This window comes from Pelophylax lessonae, assembly GCF_965119305.1.
Source record: "Pelophylax lessonae genome assembly, chromosome: 6".
In the NCBI taxonomy this organism is placed as follows: Eukaryota; Metazoa; Chordata; class Amphibia; order Anura; family Ranidae; genus Pelophylax; species Pelophylax lessonae.
The window spans coordinates 236,342,983-236,369,989 of NC_138773.1; the positions used below are offsets into that span (position 1 = coordinate 236,342,983).

Genomic DNA, 27,007 nt, shown 5'->3' on the forward strand with positions numbered 1-27,007 from the left:
TGTCCCACTGGCGTTCAAAGAATCGGTTGTAGGAGGGGTTCCCAAGAACAGGAAATAATTTTAAAGGTTTCTCTTTGGTAAAAAGGTTGAGAAAGGCTGGTATAGGCTGACAGGACACTGCGTTTTGTTCTGCACTGCCTTGCAGTGGATGTGTGTTCTGAAGGAGCATTGAATGGCACCGAAGCACACCAATGCACCGCATGTGGTGTAATGTGAATGGGCCCTAAGGCCGGCCATAGACAGTTCGAATCCTGGCCAGTTCAGCAGGAACCGGCTGTGATTTGAACCTTGTATGGGCAGACTGAATGTACCAAGTTGAGTAATCGATCAACTTGGGTACAACCAGCCTGCCAGATTTTACACGTGATTATTGCTAGTGGCTGCTATTGCCTCTAGCAATAATCACTATCTTCTCCTGGCAGGGACGGATTCGCTGGAAGAAAACCATGTCTCAGCAGGAAGGATTCCCCTGTCAGCACTCTCTGTGTGGATGGGGGAATCGTGCGAATTTGTTCCCTGCAACAAAAGAAATTTGCACCATCGATGGCTTTTTGCTGTGCTTTCTGCTTTTTAACAGCAGTTTTGCTTTTTTTTGGGCACATTTGTTAGGCAGAATAAAAAATGTTAAACGCGAATCGTAGCAAAATTGCGGTAAAAACGTGGCAAAAACGCACTACGTGCTTTTCTGCAGCTTCTCCATTAAAGTCTAGTGAACTAAAAACGAAAAAAAAAAATACAGTTTTGCATTTAACCACTTGCCTACAGGGCACTTTCTCCCCCTTCCTGCCCAGGCCAATTTTCAGCTTTCAGCGCTCACACGCTTTGAATGACAATTGCGCGGTCATGCTACACTGTACCCATATGAAATTTTTATCATTTTTTTCACACAAATAGAGCTTTCTTTTGGTGGTATTCCCCACTGAGTTTTTTTTATTTCTTACAAAATGAAAAAGAAAAAAGACAGAAAATTTTGAAAACTTTCTCCTTCACTGATGTGCGTTGATGAGGTGGCACTGATGGGCACTGATCAGGTGGCATTTATGGGCACTGATGAGGAGGAATTAATATGCCGCACTGATAGGTGGCACTGATAGGTGACACACGCTTTGAATGACAATTGCGCGGTCATGCTACACTGTACCCATATGAAATTTTTATCATTTTTTTCACACAAATAGAGCTTTCTTTTGGTCGTATTTAATCACCTCTGGGTTTTTTATTTCTTACAAAAAAAAAAAAAGGAAAAAGACGGAAAATTTTGAAAAAAAAAAGTTTTTCTTATTTTCTGTGAGTAAATTTTGAAAATAAATACATTTTTCTCCTTCACTGATGTGCGCTGATGAGGCTGCACTGATGAGCACTGATAGGCTGCACTGATGGGTACTGATGAGGTGGCACTTATGGGCACTGATAAGGAGGTACTAATATGCCGCACTGATGAGCACTGATAGGTGGCACTGATGAGCACTGATAGGCGGCACTGATTAGCACTGATTGGTGGCACTGCTGGGCACTGAGAGGTGGCACTGCTGGGCACTGAGAGGTGGCACTGCTGGGCACTGAGAGGCGGAACTGAGAGGCGGCACTGATGGACACTGATTGGTGGCACTGATGAGCACTGATGGGTGGCACTGATGAGCAGCACCATCAGTGCCCACACTCAGTGCCCATAGTGCTGCTAGTCAGTGCCCATCAGTGCCTAGATGAGCAGGCACTGATGGGCACTAACTGGCAGCACTATGGGCACTGATTGTGGGCACTGATGGGGGCACTGATGGCGGGCACTGTGGGCAGTTATGGCATTTTATTTTCCTCTTGTGTAATCAGGGCACTGGTGAATAGTGCCCTGATTACATTTCTCTGTGTCCCCGCTGATCGGCTCTCCTCTTCCTCACACGCAGTCTCTGTGTGAGCCGGAAGGAGAGCTGGCAATGAGAGATGATCGCATATGTTTACATTTGAGATCATCTCTCATTGGATGTTCCGATCGCGTGGCAAATGGCCGCTGTGATTGGCCATTCACCACGATCTGTGATTGGCTGTGTCCAAGGGACACGGCCAACACAGATTTTCCCTGATGCGCGCGCGCGGGAGCGCGCGGGGAGCCTGTTACTGGGAGGCCGTTTAAAGACGGTCTCCCGGAAATTAGAGCATGCGCTGTAGCCGTCTTTCGGCTATAGCGCGGGCGGGAACTAGTTAAAAAAAGTCCCTGACCCTTTCCAAAAACACAGAGGCACAAAAATGTATTGATGTGATCATGTTCCATAGGAACCTATGTTAAAAAATGTAATGCAACTCTGCAAAAAAAAGAACAAATCAGTATGAATGAAGCCTTAGGCTCCATTCACACCTATGCATGTTGCTTTTGAGCATTTCTGCAGTGCTTTTTGCGTTTTTTTACGATTTTGCTGCAATTTGCATTTTTTATGGGTTTTTTTTTGGGGGGGGGGGGGTGAGGGAATGGATTCTAAGCCTGCGGGTACAATTTATAGTCGTGCGATTTGAGGCCCAAATTCAACCACTACTTTAGCACTACTTCTGTGAGATTTGTAATGATTTGATACGACTTCAGTGCTATTTTATGAGAGGGGCTGTCCATGTCACAGGGAGAAACAGTGATATTATGAACAAAAGTTTACCTAGCAAAGGGTTAATATTTAACTTCTTTCAGGCTCAAGTAGTGCTGATATAGACACAGGTACCATTTTCAGGATGATTTACATTATAGTCTATGGCAATGAAATTGTGCTGAAGTCCTGAAAAAGTAATACATGAACTACTTCTTAAGCCTAGGTTCACACTAAGGGGGGTTTGGAAATGGTGCAAGTTCGGCATTTTCAGTGTGACTTCCGGGCCGATTTGAAAGACATCTGTGCGGGTTCCTGCACAGATATATATTGAAATCACCCCCTGAAAAAGTAGAGCAGAAACTACTTTTGGGAATCGATGTGTCGCAGAGATTTGGACGGTGCCATTGCTGCCAATAGGCTCAGATTTGACAAATCGTGAAAGTGGGCTTACTTGTACTACTTGAAATTGTATCTATTAAGACACTGCCATAGAAATACATTAGATGCTATTTCAGTTATGATTTGTAAAGCGTATGTCCTACCTGAAGTCGTATAGCTGTGACCCAGCGCTAACACTCTGATAGGGACCCTGATGTAAAAGGAACTTTGATGTAAAAGGAACTTTGATGAGTTGTATGTTGTTTATTTATTTGTATATTTTTGCTTTGTTTAATCCCCGTTCACACTGGGGCGACCTGTGAGGCGACCTGGTCGCCTCACAGGTCGCCGTAGGTCGCCTTCCATAGGGAAGCTGCGGACCCGTTCTAATAGGAGCAACACAAGTCGCTCCGACTTAGAAAAAGGGTCCGGAGCTTCTTTGGGGCGACCCGGAGCGACTGTCATAGACTTCAATGTTATGAAGTCCGTGCCGGCCGCTCCGAGGTCGCGGCGCGCTGCTCGCACCGCGACCTCGGAGGTCGCCCCGGGAAGTCGGATCGCCCCAGTGTGAACGGGGCCTTACTATCATGTTGATTCCAAAAAGAGCTCCAAGTAAGCCTAGGTTCACATCAGCGTGGAACAGGAACATGCTCATAATGGCATGCGTTCTTGACTCACAGGCAAAATATACTGGTCTTTAGCAGATGCTCAGGGATGTCCATTAACCACTTCAATACAGGGCCCTTTCACCCCCTTCCTGCCCAGGCCAATTTTCAGCTTTCAGCGCTGTCACACTTTGAATGACAATTGCGCAGTCATGCTACACTGTACCCATATGGAATTTTTATCATTTTTTCACACAAATAGAGCTTTCTTTTGGTGGTATTCCCCACTGAGTTTTTTTTATTTCTTACAAAATGAAAAAGAAAAAAGACAGAAAATTTTGAAAAATTTTTTTTTCTTATTTTCTGTGAGTAAATTTTGAAAATAAGTAATTTTTCTCCTTCACTGATGTGCGTTGATGAGGTGGCACTGATCAGGTGGCATTTATGGGCACTGATGAGGAGGAATTAATATGCGCACTGATAGGTGGCACTGATGAGCACTGATAGGCGGCACTGATAGGTGGCACTGAGAGGTGGCACTGGTGGGCACTGATGGGCGGCACTGATGGGCAGCACAGATAAGCAAGCACTGACTGGCAACACTATGGGCACTGATTGTGGGCACTGATGGGCATTGGTTGGGAGGACTTATGGGCACTGTTTTTTTACTTTACAAAAATCAGGGCACTGATGATTAGTGCCCTGATCACCTGTCCTAGGCTCTCCTATGAGGAGGAGCCGCTAATCGGCTCTCCTCGCCACACACTCTGACAGTGTGAGGCAAGGAGAGCCGATAAACGGCACTTCCTCATTTACATGTGACTGGCTGTGATTGGACACAGCCGATCACATGGGTAAAAAGCCATGTCATTGACTCTTTACCAAGATCGGGGTCGCGCCGTGTCCTAGCAATACGGTGCAGCCACGATTGCCGTACACGATTGCCCGCGAGAGAGGCTATTCTGGGGTGCCGTCATATGACCTCGTCCCAGAACGAGAGCCGCACCGTTCCGCCGTCATTGGAAGTAGTTACAGTAGAACTATGGGCAAAACTTTATTTTTAATTTTGAATAGAGTTATGCTGGCCATACAGTATATGAAAAATCGGCCAAAATTCGGTCATTGCGACAGTTCTTTAATTTTTCAGCCAGTTAATTGGCACGAATCGGTAATCGGCTGTGATGTTTTTGAGCCGCATAAACGAAGGACAAGTTTGGAAATTTCCTGCTGAACAAACTGTTTGAACTAGGTATATGTGAAAAAAACCAACAAAAAACTGATTCATTTTTGTCCATTGAACAATATATCGGTCATTACATGATGGCACAATCATTTGCTCTCACGGCCGAGTGTTCATTTTTTAAAAATTAGTTTGAACAATTTTTCGTATTGTGTATGGCCAGCATAAGGGAGGGTTATAACCCCTATCAGATTTTTTTTTTCACCATCTGTGTCCCATTGCAGAGATTTCCCTTCATGTTCATAACCATTGGGATGTCCCAAAGCAGTGTTGAACATGAGGGGTGGAAAAAACGAAAAAATTCCCAAGGCCAAACATTAGCCAAGCAGGCAACAGGAGCTCAACCAAACAACCGGAGCCCATATGAAAAAAACAATACACCCTCAAAGAGGATCAGGTCCTCTTAAACAGCTCCCTGCAAATCCTTGCTGCCAAAAGAAGCATCCGCAGATGCCAACACATCCACTTTATAAAACTTTGTAAAAGTGTGCGTCGATGACCAGGTGGCATTGCAAACCTCACTGACACCTGATGACGGAAAGCCCAGGAGGCACTAAGCACGTGGAGTAGAATGCGCCTTAACAGGGAAAGGAGGAACCTAACTCTGATGGCATAGGCCTGAACCACCATCTGTCTGCTCCTCCTGGAAATGCTCGCAGAGAAAGTGGACAACCCTTTTCGAGGTCCATCCGTGAGCATAAAGAGAGTCTGACTTCCTGAAAGACTCCGTAGCTGCCAGGTACACCTTAATTGCTTGGACCACATCCAAGGCATGCAAGGCAATTTCCTTTGGATGTTTAGGCCTAGGACACAGGTAAGGCAACACAATGTCTTCATTCAAAAAAAAATCAGAGACAACCTTTGGAAGGAACGACAGACATGGGCAAAGAACCACATTTTCCCTGTATATCACCAGGACAGGTGAATGACAGGATAACGCCGCCAGTTCTGACACTCTGCGTAGCCACTAAAAAGGCTACCTTCTGGCACAGTGTAAGCAAGGGAATCTTCCGTATATTTTCAAAGGAAGGCTTCTGTAGAGGTGAACACAACAAATTAAGATCCCGAGGTGGCAACGAAGCCTGCATTGGAGGAACCAAATGTCAGACACCCTGTATGTTTTCCCTGTATGTATTCCCTGTATGTATTCCCTGTATGTATTCCCCTGTATGTATTCCCTGTATGTATTCCCCTGTATGCATTCCCTGTATGCATTCCCTGTATGTATTCCCTGTATGTATTCCCTGTATGTATTCCCTGTATGTATTCCCCTGTATGTATTCCCTGTATGTATTCCCCTGTATGCATTCCCTGTATGCATTCCCTGTATGTATTCCCTGTATGCATTCACTGTATGTATTCCCTGTATGTATTCCCTGTATGCATTCCCTGTATGTATTCCCCTGTATGCATTCCCTGTATGTATTCCCCTGTATGCATTCCCTGTATGTATTCCCTGTATGTATTCCCTGTATATATTCATGTATGTATTCTCTGTATGTATTCCCTGTATGTATTCTCTGTATATATATCCCTGTATGTATTCCCTGTATATATATCCATGTATGCATTCCCTGTATGTATTCCCTGTATGTATTTTCTGTATATATATCCCTGTATGTATTCCCTGTATATATATCCATGTATGTATTCCCTGTATGCATTCCCTGTATGTATTCCCTGTATATATATATATATATATATATATATATATATCCATGTATGTATTCCCTGTATATATATCCCTGTATGTATTCCCTGTATATATATCCCTGTATATGTATTCCCTGTGTGTATTCCCTGTATGTATTCCCTGTATATATTCATGTATGTATTCCCTGTATGTATTCCCTGTATATATATCCATGTATGTATTCTCTGTATGTATTCTCTGTATATATATCCCTGTATGTATTCCCTGTGTATATATCCATGTATGTATTCCCTGTGTGTATTCCCTGTATGTATATCCCTGTATGCATTCCCTGTGTGTATTCCCTGTATATATTCATGTATGTATTCTATGTATGTATTCCCTCTATATATATCCCTGTATGCATTCCCTGTATGTATTCCCTGTATATATTCATGTATGTATTTCCCTGTATATATGCCTGTATGTATTCTCTGTATGTATTGCCTGTGTGTATTCCCTGTATATATTCATGTATGTATTCCCTGTATGTATTCCCTGTATGTATTCCCTGTATATATTCATGTATGTATTCCCTGTATGTATTCCCTGTATGTATTCATGTATGTATTCCCTGTATGTATTCCCTGTATGTATTCCCTGTATATATTCATGTATGTATTCCCTGTATGTATTCCCTGTATATATTCATGTATGTATTCCCTGTATGTATTCCCTGTATGCATTCCCTGTATGTATTCTCTGTATATATATATCCATGTATGCATTCCCTGTATGCATTCCTTGTATGTATTCCCTGTATATATTCATATATGTATTCTCTGTGTGCTCAGTGTGACCTCCGGACCCTCACTGGGATTATCACTGCGCGTTCCTCTCCCATAGCACGGCGCGCGCCCCCGTCTCTCAGACAACCGGAGATGGCGTCGCGCGTGCCCGCTGGTTACCCTGGCAGCCCAAGTCTCAGCAGCCACCTGTCCCCCCAACTCCGGAGCTCCGCCAGTGACAGTATGGGGGAGACTCTGCGCCTGCCCGGTGTATACCGGCGTGTGAGCGCCTGGAGTGAGAGCGGGGAGGAGAACATGGAGCCCGGGAGTCCCCGGCACTGGAGGAGACCCGCCTCGGTGCCCCAGCAGCTGAACGAGCGCTGTGAGGAGTGGAGTTCGGGAAGTGAGCGCTCCGGAGCCCGGGGGTACAGTGACCCGGAGGAGAGATCCCTGGGGGAGTACAGTGCCCGCCTATCCCGGGACTACGGGCGCCAGAACAGCCTGCTCCGGGGGATATTCCAGATCCACAAGAAGAGCTGTGACGTCTCCCTCACCTCCAGCCAATTACTGTGGACGCCCATTTATCCGGAGAGCCCAGGTGAGACAGGTGTGAGACAGGTGTGTCCCCATTCACCCAAAACAGGTCTGTGCCCTTCACATCCCAAACAGGTGTAAAACAGGTGTGCGCCCCTCAACTCTAGACATGTTTGTGTCTATCAGCCCCCCCCCCCCACAGGTGAAACAGGTTTGTGTCCCCCTCCCCTGGACAGCTGTGCCCCCCCGACAGGTGTGTGCCCTTCACCCCCTCCCCCCGGACAAGTGTGTGCGCTTTACTCCCCCAGACAGGTGTGTGCCTTTAACCCCCCCCCCCCGGACAGGTGTGGTGTGCGCCTTTCACCCCCCAGATAGGTGTGTGCCTTTCACCCACCTCCTGACAGGTGTGTGCCCTTCACCCCTTGGACAGGTGTGTGCCCTTCACCCCCTGGACAGGACAGGTGTGTGCCCTTCACCCCCTCCCCCCGGACAAGTGTGTGTGCTTTACTCCCCCCCCTCCCCCAGACAGGTGTGTGCCTTTAACCGACAGGTGTGGTGTGCGCCTTTAACCCCCCAGATAGGTGTGTGCCTTTCACCCACCTCCTGACAGGTGTGTGCCCTTTACCCCTTGGACAGGTGTGTGCCCTTCACCCCCTGGACAGGACAGGTGTGTGCCCTTCACCCCCTGGACAGGACAGGTGTGTGCCCTTCACCCCCTGGACAGGACAGGTGTGTGCCCTTCACCCCCCCTCCCGCACAAGTATGTGCCCTTAACCCCCCCCCATCCCCCCGAACAAGTGTGTGCTTTTCAACCCCCCCTGGACAGGTGTGTGCCCTTCACCCCCGACAGGTGAGTGCCCCTTCGACCCCCCCGGAGAGGTGTGTGCCTTTCACCCCCCCCGGACAGGTGTGTGCCTTTCACCCCCCCCGACAGGTGTGTGCCTTCTCCCCCTCCGGACAGGTGTGTGCCTTTCACCCCCCTCCAGACAGGTGTGTGCCTTTCACCCCCCCCATACAGGTGTGTGTCCTTCACCCCCCTCCGGACAGGCGTGTCCCATTCACTCCCAGAGCCCATTTGAGACAGGTGTGTGCCAGTCACTCCCCCTCGCAAGACAGGTGTGTCTTTATGCATCCTTAGAGCCAGGTTAAACTCCTCTGTGCCCTTCACTCCCCAAAAAGGTATGTCCCAACCATCATTCAACCCCAAGAGGTGTGTTCCCATTCATCATGAGAGTCCAGGTGAGACAGGTGTTTGCCCCTCACCCCCGGAAAGGGGATGTCTCCTTTTTCACCATGAGAGCCCAGGCAAGAGTTGTGTGCCCTTCACCCCCAGACATTTGTGTGCCCTTCACCCCCAGACAGGTGTGTGCCCTTCACCCCCAGACAGGTGTGTGCCCTTCACCCCCAGACAGGTGTGTGCCCTTCACCCCCAGACAGGTGTGTGCCCTTCACCCGCAGATAGGTGTGTCCCCATTCAAGCCCAAACAGGTGTGTATCCATTCCCCAACAAACAGGTGTGGACCCATTCACTCCCAGACAGGTGTGTGCCATTCACCCCTAGAAAAGAGTGTTCCCCATTCAACCCCAGACAGGTGTGTTCCGCTTCACCCTCAGACAAGTGTGTCCCCCATTTACCCCCAGACATGTATCTCCCCTATCTCCCAGAGACAGGTGTGTCACCATTCACCACCAGAGCTCAGATGAGACAGATGTGTGCCAATCACCCCCAGAGCCCAGGTAAGACAGGTATGTCCTCATTTACCTTGAGACCCGCTGGGTTGAAAGAAATAAAAAATGGATAGTGTGTACCAGAGTTTGGCACCGGGACCTCTAAAGATTGACAGTTTGCCATAACAATAGGGTGGGAACTTCCGCTGATGCCTACTTTGCTATTGCAACCTTTTATCAACAAGGTGCGCCAGCGTAATTACTGCGCAGGCGCAAGCCAGCTGCATCGAATCGTGGAAGTACACAGGAGTGCAGGAGTGGGCTTGCCCACGTCCTCGATGACTCCTGCCTGGTTCAGAGATTGGGTAAGAGATTACTGATTTATAAGTAATAATAAATAAATATATATATGACAGTATATATATACATACAGTATATAGACACACACACACACACTATATAGGCTATTTTTGACCTGTCCTCTAAAAATCATTTCCTAGGTCAGTGCTCTAAAGGTAAGGGTGTGTGTGGCCAAACATAGCTGGGATATATAGTTTGCATGCCACTAATTTACGTTGATATTACAGATTATTTTTATCAATATTTTCAACAGGCTTTTAGTCTTATTTTCTTTTTTAGATGTTAAAATAAAGTAAGGTTAATAAACATGAGTGCTTTACTATTGACAGTCATAAGGTGTTGCTTTACAAGAAGTTGTTTTTACAGATTTCTGTGTCCTGGCTGAAGAAGGTTACCAATTTCTACATCCTGTTAAACTTTGTAATGGCCTAAAGGCAGCGTGCAGCCAAGCATATCTTTCAGGACCTGATTGTGCTCTCAGTCCTTTCAGTCCTTGCATAGAATATGTTAATTGGGTGCATTGTGTAAACTTATAGCAGGAGTTCCTGTTACCTATTAGAGTAGCGTCCAAACATTAGGTAACTAACTTATAATACTACCACCTAGAAACAGTCCAGGATATCTAAGAAGAAAAGAAAGGATCCTAACATTATTTCTCTCGAACAAGGAAGTTATCAATTTGATCTTTATTGTTTTCTAAGAGCTGCCAACTGACAGAAAACTTTGCAAAAAAAAACCCCACTGTAATTATGGCATACACAGTTTGTAATTTCCTTCCTGCATACCTTATAAGCTATGTTAAAGGCATAGTCCACCGATTGAAAAAAAAAAAAAAAATTCACCAACATTGATAAAATAAAAAATGTGCATTTAATTCTTAATTTCCTTTGGGCCTGCAGAGCATTGCAATTGCGATCAGGTGCAATGCACAGGCTCATGCATTGTTTACCACCAGCCTCATGTCCAAACAGAGGTATGGATCTTCTGTTACGGGGCTTCAGGAAGCTCTGACTGAACTTTTTTTTTTTTTTTTCTAAATCTTTTTATTGGGTGAATGAACTTTAAATCCCTCAGCAATAATGTTAAAAAATGTTCTAAATGTTCTCACAGAGCACCTTCTCCTGGTGTGCTCTGTGAGTCCGATGGGAATTGTAGTATCTGCCATTGATGGAAACCCAGTGAGTGGATGAAGGTTAAGGCTGGGTAGCTAAACTTTAGAGTTAAAAGGCATTAAAAAAGAGGTAAAAATGGACACTTAAAAAATATAAGGCAGAGGGGTCATTGTGGGCATTCCATCACCACAAGGAATGCAATAAGAAATGTAAAAGTGCAATCAGGGCAGCTAAAATAGACCATGATAGATACACTGAGGGGAGTAAAAAAATTCCCCAAAAATGCTGAAACATATTCATAGTAAGAAAATGAAGTCAGAGCATATTATCCTAATAGAGAAGAATCATAGGAAGTTTCTTACAAGGATGAGGGACAAGGAGAAGGCAACTGTATTAAATGCATTCTTCTCCTAGGTTTTTACATAGGAAAAGGAGGGGTATAATAATCCGACTGTATTGTCAGTAACACAACACAGAATGTAACCTTGTGGCTAACAGAGGCCATTGTAAAAAAAAAAAACCTTGAAAAACTTAAATAAATCACCAAAACCAGATGCCTAACAGTCAAGAGTATTCAAAGAACTTTGCCAGGTTTTAGTCAGACCTATATTCCTAATTTTTATGGACACCTTAGTGACTGGAGTGGTACAAGCTGATTGGCGAAATGTCAACACAGACTAGTCAGCCCAACATCAATAGTATGTAAACTATTGGAAGGGGTGATAAAGGACTATATCCAAGAATTTGTTTATAAAAACAATATCAGTAGTAGTAGTAACCAGCATGGATTTTTGAAAGACCAGCCTTTTAACATTTACTTGAAGTGAGCTGTCATCTAGATAGAGGAAGGCCTGTGGATGTGGTGTATCTGTATTTTGCCAAAGCATTCCATACAGTTCTCCAAACATGTTGGCATGGGAAAAAGTGTATGTACCTGGATAGAAAACTGGTTAAAAGAGCACGTCCAGAGAATGGTGATAAAGTGTACTCAGAATGGTCTGGAGTTGTACGTGAGGGACTCCAAGGCTCTGTCCTGGGACTCATTTTTTAAAAATGAATTTATAAATGATAGAGTGGTTGGTATAAATAGTTTAATCTCAGTGTTTGTGTCAGGTCACCTGTGGCCAGGTGACAACTGCACCCTGTTGGAGGCAGGGGCGCAGCGCAAGGTAGTGAACCCTACAGCAGACTGCTGCAGATGGACCGGAACGTGAACCCAAGATTCCCCAGGGTGCGGAGTCTAAGACCCAGCAGGTGTTCACCAGTGCCTCTAGTGGTGAGGATGGACTTCGCTGCAACTGGGCCCAGGTCGCGGCCCCTGGGGTCCCCCAGGTCACGCTCCGTAGGGAGTGAAGGGAAACAGCCACTCAGGACACACAGAATGGTGATGGGTAAGCCGAGGTCGGGGTAACAGGCAGACAAGGGTAGTCAAGGTACAGGCCAAAGGTCAGGGTAACAGGCAAGCAGGAATAGTCAGAGGCAAGCCAAAGTCGGTACACAGAGGAGTAGTTACAAGCACACGGCAAACAGGAAACTAATACTGTTGAACAGCAAGGCAGGCCTGCAGTGCGCTGGTTAATATAGGCTTCCTGTGATGACCTGGGCGGGGCAGGAACAGGAAGTAGAGATGATAAAAGCAGCCAGAAGGAAGAGTCTGGCCCTTAATGCAGACATGAGGAACAGGTAAGCCACCAGACATTATTGCATATCCATGACAGTACCCTCCCTCTTACGAGGCCTCCCCCTTCCCCGCCCGGACCCGGGTTTAGAGGGAAACTTCAGATGAAATCTTTTTAACAGACGAGGTGCAAAGACCTCCGATGCAGGGACCCAAGATCTCTCCTCAGGACCAAAGCCTTTCCAATGAACAAGGTACTGAAGAATGCCTCTACAGAGTCGGGAATCCAGAACTTGACTGACCTCGTATTCCTGATTATCCTCAGAGACCGGTGCCATGGTAGGGAAAGGACGAGAAAACTTATTGAGGACTAAAGGCTTCAGAAGGGAAACATGGAAGGAATTAGCAATTCTGAGGCTTTTGGGGATCTGAAGTTTGAAACAAACCGGATTCAGTTTAGAAATTATGGTATATGGACCAATAAATCTTGGAGCAAACTTCAGGGAAGGCACTCGAAGCTTGATGTTCCTAGTGGAGAGCCAAACTTTGTCCCCTGGCTGAAGAGAAGGTGGTTTACGCCTGCGGCGGTCAGCAAAGCCTTTGAATTTGTCGGCAGCTGCCTGGAGGGAATCATGAACTTCACTCCAGATAGAATTGAAGGACTCCTGAGCTGAAGCCAATGCTGGGATATCCGAAGAACAGGCCATGGGAAGCGGAAGTTGAGGATGTCTTCCATAAACTGCGAAGAAGGGTGTTTTCTGCGAACTGGTATTTACATGATTGTTATGGGAAAATTCCGCCCACGGAAGTAGAGAGGACCAATCGTCATGATGAGCGGAGACTAAGGTGCGAAGAAAAATCTCTAACTCCTGATTAACCCTCTCCGTCTGCCCATTAGATTGAGGATGGTAAGAAGAGGAAAAATCCAAGGCAATATTGAGGGATTTGCAAAAGGCTCTCCAGAAATGAGACGTAAATTGAACGCCCCTGTCGGAAACAATGTGAGAAGGAACCCCATGGAGGCGCAAAAATTTCTCTCCCTAACCAAAGCAGGAGCAGAAGGAAGACCAGGAAGGGGAACAAAATGAGCCATCTTGGAAAACCGATCGACTATCACCCAAATGACTGTATTACCGTCCGACAGTGGGAGATCGGTGATAAAATCCATGGCATTATGAGCCCAGGGTTCCTTAGGAATGGGCAAAGGCATGAGGAGACCAGCAGGAGCTTGTGTGGAGGATTTAGACTGAGCACAGACATGACAAGCCTTGACATAGTCTTTGACCTCTGAGCGGAGGTTAGGCCACCAGTAGTGACGGCTGATGAGCAAGAAGGAGCGGAGAACCCCTGCGTGGCCTGCCACCTTGGAATCATGCCCCCAACAAAGAATCTTAGTTCTTAGCTCAGTGGGGACAAAGGTCTTACCAGGAGGAATCTTCGAGTCCAGGGTGGTAGAATGGGCAATAATGCATGACGTGGGGATGATCGGCTCAGGTTCAGGAGTGGACTCCTCGTCCAAAGTGTCAAAGGACCTAGAAAGTGCATCAGCCCGACCGTTACAGGAACCAGGTTTGTACGTAATCGGGAAATTAAAACGGGAAAAGAAAAGACTCCACCTGGCCTGCCTGGGATTCAAACGTTTAGCATTCTGTAGGTACTGTAAATTCTTGTGATCTGTGAAGATCGTTATGGGGTGAGGAGAACCTTCCAAAAGATGACGCCACTCCTCCAGCGCCAATTTGATTGCGAGAAGTTCCGGTCACCGATAGCATAATTTCTCTCTGCCTGAGAAAATTTTTTGGAAAAGAACGCACATGGTTGACGTTTCTTCTCAAAGAGTTGAAGAAGAACAGCTCCCACCCCCACTGAAGAAGCGTCCACTTCAATAAAGAAAGCATCCCCAGGATTAGGTCTCCTCAAGAGAGGCCCGGAGACAAAGGCCTGTTTCAGATCATGAAAAGCAGCGACAGCTTCGGGGGGCCAGACTTTGGCATTAGCACCCTTCTTGGTCAAGGCGATAATAGGTGCAGCAATGGAAGAGTAATTCCTTATGAACTGCCTATAGTAATTGGTGAAACCAAGAAAGCGCTGTGTGGCCTTAAGACTAGCAGGAAGGGGCCAGTTGGTAATGGCTAAGACCTTCCCAGGATCCATACGAAGGCCTAAACTTAATACAAAGCATCCTAGAAATAGGACCTCAGAACATTCAAAGGAACATTTCTCCAGCTTGGCATAGAGATTATTCTCTCGAAGGCGCTGGAGTACAGTGCGGACATGGTTTCTATGGACATGCAGATTTTCCGAAAAGATCAGAATGTCATCCAGATAGATGACAACAAACTGGTACAGCAGGTCCCTGAAGATCTCATTGACAAAGTTTTGAAACACAGCTGGGGCATTACACAGCCCAAAAGGCATGACCAGGTATTCGTAGTGACCGTCCCGAGTGTTAAACGCAGTCTTCCATTCATCACCCTCTCGAATTCGAATTAGGTTGTACGCCCCTCTGAGATCCAACTTGGTGAAAATGGAGGCACCCTTCAACCTATCGAATAGTTCAGATATTAAGGGTAAGGGGTATCGGTTCTTAATAGTAACAGCGTTTAAGCCTCGATAATCGATGCAGGGTCTCAAGGTACCATCCTTCTTGGCGACAAAAAAGAACCCTGCTCCTGCAGGTGATGAGGATTTCCGGATGAAACCTTTCTCAAGATTCTCTGCGACATACTCAGACATGGCCTGGGTCTCTGGGATGGACAATGGGTAGGTACGACCCCTGGGCAGCGTTGCCCCGGGAACAAGGTCAATGGCACAGTCAAAAGACCTGTGGGGAGGAAGCACGTCAGCTGATTTCTTACAGAACACATCTCGGTAATCGCTGTATGCAGCGGGAAGGTCAGAAGATACAGATGTGGTGGCAACGGAAATTCTCTCCTTTGGGGTCACCTTGGAAAGACATGATGAGAAACATGAGGGGCCCCAAGCCAGGATCCGCCCAGAGGCCCAGTCCACATGGGGAGAGTGGAGCCGTAGCCAAGGAAGGCCCAACACAATGGGGTTAGAGATTTTGGGTAGGATAAGAAAGGATATCCACTCCTGGTGAAGAATCCCTACTGACATCCTAATGGGTAGCATCTGGAAGCGAATAGGGCCCCCTGGGAGAACAGTGCCATCAATTGCCGAGACCACCAGCGGCGTAGAGAGGGGTGAAAGGGTGAGCTTCATAGAACAAGCAGTTCTCCAATCCATGAAGTTGCCGGCAGCCCCGGAATCCAGATATGCAAGGGTCGACTGAGGAGAAGTGCTTACGTGGAGGCACACTGGAAGAAGAATACGGGAAGGTGATGTTTCTGGGTCCAACATTCCACCTTCTAAATGTATTACCCGAGCGTCTCCCGGGCGAAGCGAACAGGAGACACGAAGGTGGCCCTTGCCTCCACAATAGAGGCATAAGCCCAAAGTTCTGCGTCTAGAACGTTCTTCGGGGGTAAGTCTGGTCCAGCCCAGCTGCATAGGTTCCTCAACAGGCAGAGGATGCTCCACGGGACGGAGTGAGGGGAGCTCAGACTGGCTAAGACCTAGGGAGTGTTGGCGTCTTTTTTCTATGGACCTCTCCTGCAAACGAATATCGATCTGGTTGCATAAAGAGATGACATCGTCCAGACCGACGGGGATGGTTCTTCCCGCTAATTCGTCCTTCACTCGGTCAGAGAGGCCATGCAAAAAGGTAGCGACCAGGGCCTCATTGTTCCAGCTCAATTCAGCTGAGAGGATACGGAACTGGAGAGCATATTGTCCCAGTGAACGGGATTCTTGGCGGAGACGTAAAAGAGCACTAGCCGCTGAAGAGGCCTGAGCCGGCTCCTCAAAGATGTTACGAAAGAGCTTCAAGAAGTCGGGCAGGTTGGAAACTACCGGATCATCCTTCTCCCATAGGGGGGCAGCCCAGGCTAGAGCTTCGCCGGAAAGGAGGGAAATAACATAGGCTACCTTTGCCCGATCTGACAGGAAGTTTTGCGGCTGAAGCTCAAAATGGATGGTACATTGGCTAAGAAATCCCCTGCAGGCCTTGGAGTCTCCAGAAAAACGGATTGGAGGAGGTAGTTGCAGTGGATGCGAATCTGTGACTGGCGTGACAGGCCCAGCTACTGGTTGTTCTTGGGGTTTCAGATTCGGGGTCCCCAACAAGGTCTGAAGCTGTTCATAGCGGGAAGCCAGATCCCGTAGGAATCGCATCACCTGAGTCTGATTAGTTTCATGCGTCTCGAGTGTGTGAACTAAGCTCTGTAATGGATCATCTGGGGGGAGCGGCACGTCAGCCGGGTTCATGGCTGTTCAAACTGTCAGGTCACCTGTGGCCAGGTGACAACTGCACCCTGTTGGAGGCAGGGGCGCAGCGCAAGGTAGTGAACCCTACAGCAGACTGCTGCGGATGGACCGGAACGTGAACCCAAGATTCCCCAGGGTGCGGAGTCTAAGACCCAGCAGGTGTTCACCAGTGCCTCTAGTGGTGAGGATGGACTTCGCTGCAACTGGGCCCAGGTCGCGGCCCCTGGGGTCCCCCAGGTCACGCTCCGTAGGGAGTGAAGGGAAACAGCCACTCAGGACACACAGAATGGTGATGGGTAAGCCGTGGTCGGGGTAACAGGCAGACAAGGGTAGTCAAGGTACAGGCCAAAGGTCAGGGTAACAGGCAAGCAGGAATAGTCAGAGGCAAGCCAAAGTCGGTACACAGAGGAGTAGTTACAAGCACACGGCAAACAGGAAACTAATACTGTTGAACAGCAAGGCAGGCCTGCAGTGCGCTGGTTAATATAGGCTTCCTGTGATGACCTGGGCGGGGCAGGAACAGGAAGTAGAGATGATAAAAGCAGCCAGAAGGAAGAGTCTGGCCCTTAATGCAGACATGAGGAACAGGTAAGCCACCAGACATTATTGCATATCCATGACAGTTTGCTGATGATACAAAGCTAAGCATGGCAATAACTGTAGGATATAGAAACTTTGCAAGAAGACCACAATAAAATATAAAGGGATGGACAAATACTTGGTAAATGAGGTTTATTGTTGAAAAATATAACACAAGTTTCTTGCTAAGGGGTGAATTTTTGGGGGAATCCTGGATGGAAAAAAATCTGGGGGTCCTAGTAGATCACAGGCTCGGCAATCACATGCAATGCCAAGCTAAAAATTGGAAAGCTAGCAGAATATTAGCATGCGTTAAAACGGGTATTTACACTACCTAAGTGATAAGACTTTTGTGATGGACCCCGTACGCAAGAAGAGTATGTCCGCCATATAAGCTTCCCTTGCATGGTATCAGCATGATCCAAGATCCCTTAGCCCACCCAGTCACTTGTCGAGACATCAGTGTACAGTGGTAAGAAGCATAAGACTGTTTATTCAAACACAGGCACAAAGAGATATACACTCTGGTACAATTCCCCCTCCCCTTTGGCAGCTTATCCACATACACATATACATTCCATAATAGTTTGATCCCAAGGCAGACAGAAACAATAGAACAATGCGATACAGGCACTTAACAATAACAAAGTTCACAAATTAAAAATGAAAAAATAATAAGTATTGTCCAAATCCGAGATAAAATTTGAATCCAGGAGAAATATTTTGTGTTCCAACGTAAAAGGAAATCACCACTAGTATATCAATCACCAAAAGTAAATTGATAGAGTGGGCGACGGGCTGGATATTTTTTACAAAATCCAGCAGGTCCCCCCAGTTTGGCCAGCGAGTGGGCGCAGGCCTCAGCTCCGTGCTAGGTCGGCCATGACATAGCCCCACTGGGGGGCTGGCCTGTGAGTTAAATGTCTCACGAGGGCGCATACGACCTGGCCTTGGCCTGAGTCGCAGCGTTCCTCCTGGCTGACAGCCCCCTCATTTCAATAGAGAGGTGGTCTTCCCAGGGCGGTGCCCACCCTGTTTCCATTGTATGGTAAGTAGCTGTCCCCCCTTTTCTCCTGGAGGGTGGGACCCCTCCTCTCCCCACTGGGTGAGGTTATGAGCTGGCTTTTGCCACATGCTCTTAAGGGGGGCTTGTTGGGGTTGCTGCTGGCCGGGTTTTTTATCCTGGTGCGCAATGGGAGGTTAGCAGGGTTCCCCACCACCTTGGGGTGACTAGGGCAGGGGTGTCCTCTGGGCTCTCTGCTGCAGTTGTTGGGCTGGGGGAGTGGATGGTTTTGCATCCATGGGTCCGCACCTCATGTGCCGGATCCGGCTGAAAATTTTGGCCGCGATTTTGCGGCCTACTGTTTGGGAGCTATGTGGGGTGGCCTCAGTGAGGGTGGCTAAAGTCACTACCCTCCATTTGGGCATCTGCCCTCCCCTCCACTGCCCCTGTGTGGTCGGCTCTGCTGGGGTTAGTGCCCAAGCGGCTGGGCATCCACAAAAGTTTAGGCAGCGGCTTGCAGCCTACTAGGCCATGCGGCCGAGTCGGGCGCCTCTGTTGGGGGGGGCGGCGGCCTCAGCAAGGTTAGCTGAAGCCCTCGCTCTTCCTTTGGGCATCTGCTTTTTCCTCCACTGGCCCTATTGGCTGGGATCCATGCACTTGCATCTGGGCCTCCGCAGAAATGTAGGCCTCGGCTTGCGGCCTACTGGGCCAGGCGGCCAGCTTGGCGCCTTTCTTTGAAGGGGAAGCGCTGTGGGGGTGGTCTATTTTTTTATGGTCGCCATACCAAAGTAGCTGGCGACTGGGTGGAGCTGCCAGCGCGGTGAGGGTGTCCCTTGGCAGTGTTTTTACACTTCTCTGCGGGTTCCCCTGGTGGCTAATGGAGAATACTCAGATAGTGAGGATCATTTCTCTTCAATGATTCTGATTGAAGAGTCTTCGGCCTTTGAGGACCCAGCTGACAAAGGCATTGAGCCCGGTGTTAAACCATTGCTCTGGTGTCGCAAACTTTGACTGAGTGGGCTAAGCTTTTATGCCGTGACCTGGAGGGACAACAGCTTCCACCTGCCTTTGCTGAGCCGGCGGACCAACTTGTCTAGGGGCTGCAGTTTATCTGTGCAGCATCTTTGGATTTGACTTCCCTAGTGGCTCGGCTCTCTGTTTCCGCAGTGATCCTTCGGCATGTCCTTTGGCTAAAATGCTGGTCTGCGGACCAGACTTCTAAAAAAGCCCTGGCTGGTCTTCCTTTTCAAGGAGATCGTCTGTTTAGAGATACCCTGGATGACATCATTAAGGGTCTCACAGGGGGGAAGAGTACCTTTCTTCCACAGGCTACTAAGGGCGAGGACCCTCAGGGCAGACATGGGCCCTCTTTTTCGGCTCATAAGAAGTTTTTCGTCCCTCAGGATCGACTGAGAAGGAATCAAACCTTTTCAGGGCCTCCTCTGATGGATCTAAGCGAACATAGTCTGGCAAGTCAAGGCGGGCTCCTTCAGCATGAAGGTGTGCCCCCACCCGTATCTGGGGTGGGGGGACGTCTTCGCTGGTTCCCGGACCCGTGGACTTCCCTGGTACAAGACAAGTGGGTCCACAAAGTCAAACAGTCTGGATACAAGATCGAGTTTCATGCTCGCCCTCTGGAAAGGTTTTTTCCTTCCAATGTGCGACTATCCCCAGTCTGCTTGCTCTGCTTCTTTGGGGCAGTGCAAGATCTCTTGTTTCAGGTGGTGATTGTCTCAGTTCCGATTGCAGAACTTTTTCAGGGGTTTTCTCAGCCTGTTTACAGTCCTGGACCTCAAGGAGCTGAACTGCTTTGTGCGGGTGCAGAAGTTCAGGATGGAGTCCATTCGCACAGTGGTGCCTTCCACTGTATCAGGTGGATTTTCTTGCCTCCATAGAAATCAAATGTGCCTACCTTCACATTCCAATATGTGTCGGTCACCAAAGCTTCCCCCACTTTGCAGTGGGAGTGGACCATTGTCAGTTTGGGGTGTTACCATTTGCCCTCACCTCCGCTCCCTGGGTCTTCACTAAAGTGTTGGCCCCGGTACTGACATTGTTATGCCAACAGGGGATCGTGGTCCTGGGCTATTTTTTACAATCTCCTCTGCGAGCAGAGTCTTCTGCTGTGCTGGCAGAAAACCTGGAGATCATCATACGAACTCTGAAGAAGTTTGGCTGGATTCTGAATCTTCAGAAGTCAGCCTTGGTCCCTTCTACGAACCTAGACTATCTGGGGCTGACTCTGGACTCAGCCTTAGCCAAAGTATTTTTTCCCCTGGACAAACTTCAGACACTGCAGGTTGCAGTTCATCTCCTGCTGACCAGCAGATGGTTGTCCTTCCGGACTTGTAAGCGGGTGCTGGGCCAGATGGTGTCAACCTTTTTGAGGCAATCCAGTTTGCACAGTTCCATACAAAGTCCCTGCAATCGGAGATCTCACCACATGGGACAAAAATGCGCAGTCTCTGGACAACCAAATCCAGCTGAGCCGGGGTACGAGAGAATCCCTAATTTGGAGGCTTCGTTCTTCTGTGCTCCTGCAGGGCAAAATCCTCCCTACCCTTGTATTGGACAGTGGTCACCATGGATGCCAGTCTGTCCGGGTCAGGGGGCCTCCTCAGCGAAAGTTCTGCTCAGGGGGTCTGTACCCTGGAAGAATCCAGACTACCGATCAATGTTCTGAGTTACAAGCGATCAGGCTGTACCTGGAACATTGGATGGATCATCTACAAGGCTGTCATGTGCACATTTAATCTGACAGTGCCACAGCCGTGGCTTATGTCAATCCCCAAGGGGGCACAAGAAGTGCCCTGGCGGCAGTGGAGGTAGCCCGGCATTCCCAGGTGGGCAGAACATATTGTTCCAGCCCTCTCTGCCATTCCCTTTCCCGGAGTGGAAATTTGGCAGGCGGATTACCTCAGTTGGCAGGCATTAGTCCAGGGGGACTCTTCATCCAGAAGTGTTTCTTCAGTTGTGTCTCAGGTGGGGCACCCCAGAGGTGGATCTGTTGGGATCTCGGCTCAACAGAAAGGTACATGGGTTCGTGTCTCAGTCACGGGATCCTTTGGCAGGTGCCACAGGCATGCTGGTGGCCCAGTGGAGTCAGTATTCTCTGATTTGCGCCTTCGCTCCACTCAAGCTTCTGCCAAGACTTCTACAGGATCGAGGCAGGTTGCCGATGTTTCCTTGGAGGCTTCCCCTCAGGGAGGATCAAGGGCCAAAGACTCTTGGCTACAACTCAGGGTTGGCTACCCTCTCTTCAGGGTGTTTAACACTTGGTCCCTCCAGTGTGGTCTCCTTTACCTCAATTTGGTACTTTTGGTTCTCCAGCTTCCCTTTGAGAATCTGCAGGAGTTTCCCCTGCTTACCCTGTCCCAGAAGGTGGCCCTTTTGGTGGCTATCTCCTCTGTGCGCAGGGTGTCGGACCCGGCGGCGTTATCCTGTTGTTCATCTTATCTGGTGATTTACAGGGATCTGTTGGTGCTTCGCCCCTGTCCATCATTCTTTCCTATGTTGGTCTCTGATTTTGATTTGAATTAAGATATTGTGTTGCCTTCCCTGTGTCCCAGGCTTAAACATCACCCCACATCAGGGTGCCAGCCAGACACCCACCCACAGCAGGGTGCCAGCCAGCCACCCACCTACAGCAGGGTTCCAGCCACCCACCCACAGCCCTTGTGCCAGCCACCCACAGCCCTTGTGCCAGCCAGCCACCCACATCCCTTGTGCCAGCCAGCCACCCACAGCAGGGTGCCAGCCACCCACCCACAGCAGGGTGCCAGCCACCCACAGCAGGGTTCCAGCCAGCCAGCCACCCACAGTAGGGTGCCAGCCACCCACCCACCCACAGCAGGGTTCCAGCCAGCCACCCACAACAGGGTGCCAGCCAGCTACCCACCCACAGCAGGGTGCCACCCACCTATAGCCCCTCTGCCAGCCAGTCAGCTACCCACAGCTCCTGTGCCAGCCAGGCAGAGAGGACATGCCAGCCAGCAGCGTGCCACCCACAGCAGGTTGCCAGCCAGCCACCCACAGCCCCTGTGCCAGCCAGTCACCCACACACAGCAGGGTGCCAGACACTCACCCACAGCCCCTGTGCCAGCCAGCCATCCACAGCCCCTGTGCCAGCCAGACACCCACAGCATGGGCATGGGATTAGCAACTGGAAAGACCAAAAATAAGTCAAATCTTTGGGCCTATCTAAGAGTTCATCGTGTTGAATTATATAAGGCAGCACAGAAAAAACGAATTGAATCACAAAGTGAAATAACTATCCCAGACAACAATAACAGATATGTTTCAGAAAAAAACAGGTGGGCTAAATTCCAAAGGAAAATCCCAGCTGCTGGACAGGGTAATCGCAGAGATGATGGTCACTGATAACCAGCCATTTACAATGGTGTCTTACTCTGGATTTAGGCGGTTGATGTCCATAGCAGAGCCAAGTTACATACTGAAGAGTGAAAAGTATTACTGGGAAAGATTCACCAAAAAGTAGAAAATGCTGGCAACTCACTCTCATTCACAACTGACTGCTGGTCAGGATAAACAGAGTCACTAATGAGTCTTACATGCCACTTTATTGACAGTGGATGGACAAAAATGCAATTGGTGTTGAATACAAAAGTGATGCAAGGATCCCACACTGGGGAGTACATTAGAGAAATGTTTCTAGGCATGCTTGAAGACTGGGGAATAAACAAAGACACTCAGTCTTGTGCTTCAAGACAGCAGAGCAAACATGGTAAAAGAAATGAGGCTTGCTGAAGTGTCAGACCTCAGTTGCATGGCACACACCCTGAAACCTGTGGTAAATAATGGAGAGGAAACACAAGCGCCATCTGAGTGTAGCACATCAAGTAATTTATTAACAAAGGTATACAGGTACTCACAATTAAATATGAGTTGAAGCAAGTGTAGCACTGTGAAGCATATCCCCCTGTGGGAAGGGATGGATCAGGATGGCGGCTGCCGCTGGCAAGGATGTATCTGGTGGCTGTCAGTACCTCCAATTGTCAGCGGTGAGTCCGCGTGGCTGTCCGTGATGTGTACTTCTGGGTGCAGAGGGATTGCCAAGGCGACGCGTTTGCAGAGCATGAAATGAGGCCTTAAGAAGGAGCACATGCTCCGCAAACGTGTCCCCTTGGCAACCCCCCTGCACCCGGAAGTACATGTCACGGAAAGCTGCGCGGACTCACTGCTGACAATTGGAGGTACTGACAGCCATAGGGTACATCCTTGCCAGCCGCAGCCGCCATCTTGATCCATCCCTTCCCACAGGGGAATATGCTTCACAGTGCTACACTTTCTTCAACTCATATTTAATTGAGTGCCTGTATACCTTTGTTGATAAATTACTTGATGTGCTACACCCAGATTGGTGCTTGTGTTTCCTCTCCAGTAACCCACAAGGCCTCTCTTGCTTGAACACTGAGCAGCCGTTTAAAGGAGCCAACACAGGAACATCATCAAGGACTTCTTTTAACATTTTTATATAACCCTCATTGTAACTTCCATTTCCCCAATTACACCACAACATCCCTGGGATGCAGCCTATTCCATGTTCTTTGCGCCAGTATGATTTCTCATGTTTTTGTGGTAAATAATGGTCTGTTAAGCCAGAGAGGTTTGATTGATATAATTGGCATGCTGAAGAGGTGTGCAGGCCATTTCCATTTGCCAAGCAGCATTCAGGTGAGGTGCATTCAGGAAGACCTTGGCCTTCCCAAAAACAACTTGATTCAGGCTGTTCCAACATGATGGAACTCAACACTTCACATGCTGCAAAGAATACTGGAACAGAAGCGAGTTCTTCGCATCTATTCAGGTGAACATGGCGGATTTTCTTGTCCTACTGCTGATCAGTGGGACATTGTAGCCAATATCATTGAGACCCTCCTTCCCATAGAGGAAGTGACACTAGAGGTGAGTCATTACGACTCATCTGTGTCATCTGTCATCCCATCTGTGAGAGTGCTGAAGATGCTTCTTCAAGAGAATGAAGGACCCAACACACGTGGCACTAAAACATGTGAGCAGGTCATGAGAGACAGCCTCACCAAACGTTTTCAGAAGCATGAAGAGAATAAAAATGTTATGGCATGTCTTTTGGATCCTCGATATAAGAATCATGCTTTCTCTTCTGATGATGTATTGGCCAAAGCAAAATAGTGGCTGACAGAAGTTATTCAACAGGAGGTGCGGGAGGTTCCTGCCGAAATGTCAAGTTAGGAATAGCAGGATGCTGCAAAAATAGACAAACGTCCAAAAAGACAATGGACAGAAGGGAATCTTAATCGAGCTCGAATTGATGCCATGTTCAGTGTTTTATTGGGGCCTAATGTGAAGGATTCTTCTGAATCTGCAATAATCAGCCTGCATAATGAACTTCATCTCTATTTGAAGGAACTAGTAATTCAGAAGAAGTGGTGATCCTCTTCAGTGGTGGAAAGAAAATGAGGCACGCTACAAAAGGCTTGCTCTCATGCTTGAAGATACCTCTCTGCTCCTCCTTCCTCTGTACCACGTGAATGTGTTTTTAGTGAAGTGGCAGCAATATATGAAAAAAACAGAAGCCATTTAACAGGAGAACATGCTAAAAAAATCAAGGGTGGGGGATACTGCGCTTCTGGGACGTTGATAATTAATCTACTATAAATATAATCAGGTTTGTCCCATTCACAGTTTTTATACACTTTAACCTGATTATATTTATAGTAGATGATTAACAACGTCCCAGAAGCGCAGTATCCCCCACCCTTGATTTTAGTCTGACACTGCATGGTTACTACCAGTCTCGGTACTTGCAGCATCTGGGATAGGCCCCTATAGTCTTTGAACCTAATCTTCCCCAGACAGCACAGGACTCATCACACACATCTCTTCATGCTAAAAAAATGTTGAAATGTTATGCTTTATGCACTATAATATTGTTCTACTTAACTGGGAGTATTGAAGTAAGTGTAGTGTCCACTGTCTAGGTTTTGCACTGCAGTAGTGATTTAAATGTAATCATTGCAGTGATAGCACTGCAGCAGCTCATGCCTTGTTTCTATGTTATGGGAAGCCTTCAAAATGTTATTATTTTTCAAGCACTTTATTTTTCACAGTTGTCTATATCTAGGCCTCATTCGGTCACACCATGGTGTAGAGAGAGATGTCAGTTTTGCTGCACATGTTCTGCAAGTGCACAAAAAACAATGATTCTTCAATCTAATCTCCTTCGCTATGTGCCCTGTTCACACCACAATGTGGAGATTTTTTTCTGCGTCACCGTGTCGTATATGCAGTTTTCTGCACAGGATAAAAAAATGATATGATATCAACATCGGTGTGAATATAGGGCAGTTAACTTATGCGCATTGAAAAACTGATGTGTCATGTCAACATGCATGAAAACGGATTGAATCATGCATGAAAACTGATTTGAAATTGATGTCTCTGCAAGCAAAATCTGTGCGGTTTTCCCATCAGTTTTCATGCAGGTATGGTGTGAAGAACGAGCCCTTAATGTTAAAAATTTTAATAAACATTATCATGTTCAGTACCAGTGACTTTAACGGACGATTGCGCGGTCGTGCGACGCTGTACCTAAACGAATTTGACGTCCTTTTTTCCCCACAAACAGAGCTTACTTTTGGTGGTATTTGATCACCTGTGCGATTTTATGATCATGTGATATAAACAAAAAAAAGTGCGTCAATTTTGCGAAAATAACAATATTTTTCACATTTTTTTATATGAAATTCCCCCTAAAAAAAATGTCAAAATCAAAATTTTTTAACATTTTCGGCCAATTTGTTTTATGCTACATATGTTTGGTAAAAAAAATCACAAAAAGCGTATTTTGATTGGTTTGCGCAAAAGTTATCGCATTTACTAACAAAGGGAAAGATTTTTGTCATTTTTGTTGTTTTTTTTTTAACGCGTAATGGCAGTGATCTGCGATTATTTTGCTGTATTGCGGCGGACAGATCGGACCCTTGACTGACATTTTTGACACTTTTGGGGTTACCAGTGACATTACTACAGTAATCAGTGCTATAAATATGCACTGTTACTGTAAAATTGCACTGGCAGTGAAGGGGTTAACTTTTTTGAGAGGGAGGGGTTATGTGTGTCCCTAGAGGCGTGATTCTAACTGTGATTGGCTGTGGCTTGAAGTGTAGGAACAGTGATCAACGGTCCTACATAGTAGAACCGTATGATCACTATTCCTACACAGGGGAGAATGACAGGCGGCTTGTTTACATTAGCCTCCTGCCTTTCTCCCTCTCCACCGACAAACGGGAGTGACCGGCGGACGATCGGGTCCGCCGGCCACACGCGCGGGGGGGTCCGCGCGGGAGCGCACCTCCGGCGGCGCACGCTCGCTCCTGAGACCCTCACAGGCTAGCGACGTAGTACTACGTCGCTTTGCCTGTGAGGGGCTGACCGCCGCAGTAAATAGTTGTGCGGCGGTCGGCAAGCGGTTAAATGTACAGAATATTGGCATCTAATATCAGCTATTGGCCTGAAGGGTGACAATCGGCCAATGAAAAAACGATATCCGTCAATCACTAGTGAGAACCTGTCAGGTTTTATGTTATCT

At 47.7% G+C, this 27,007-nt stretch overlaps 1 protein-coding gene across 1 annotated transcript in view; it reads left to right on the forward strand.

Annotated features, from left to right (window-relative positions):
* The first annotated feature begins 7,299 nt into the window (after positions 1-7,299).
* Positions 7,300-27,007, forward strand: part of CERKL (CERK like autophagy regulator) — a 270,516-nt gene continuing 250,808 nt past the window's right edge. Inside the window, exon 1 of the mRNA XM_082262403.1 lies at positions 7,300-7,812. Coding sequence (XP_082118529.1) covers positions 7,368-7,812 — 445 coding nt within the window. The 5' untranslated portion in view covers positions 7,300-7,367. The remainder of the gene's footprint in view (positions 7,813-27,007) is intronic.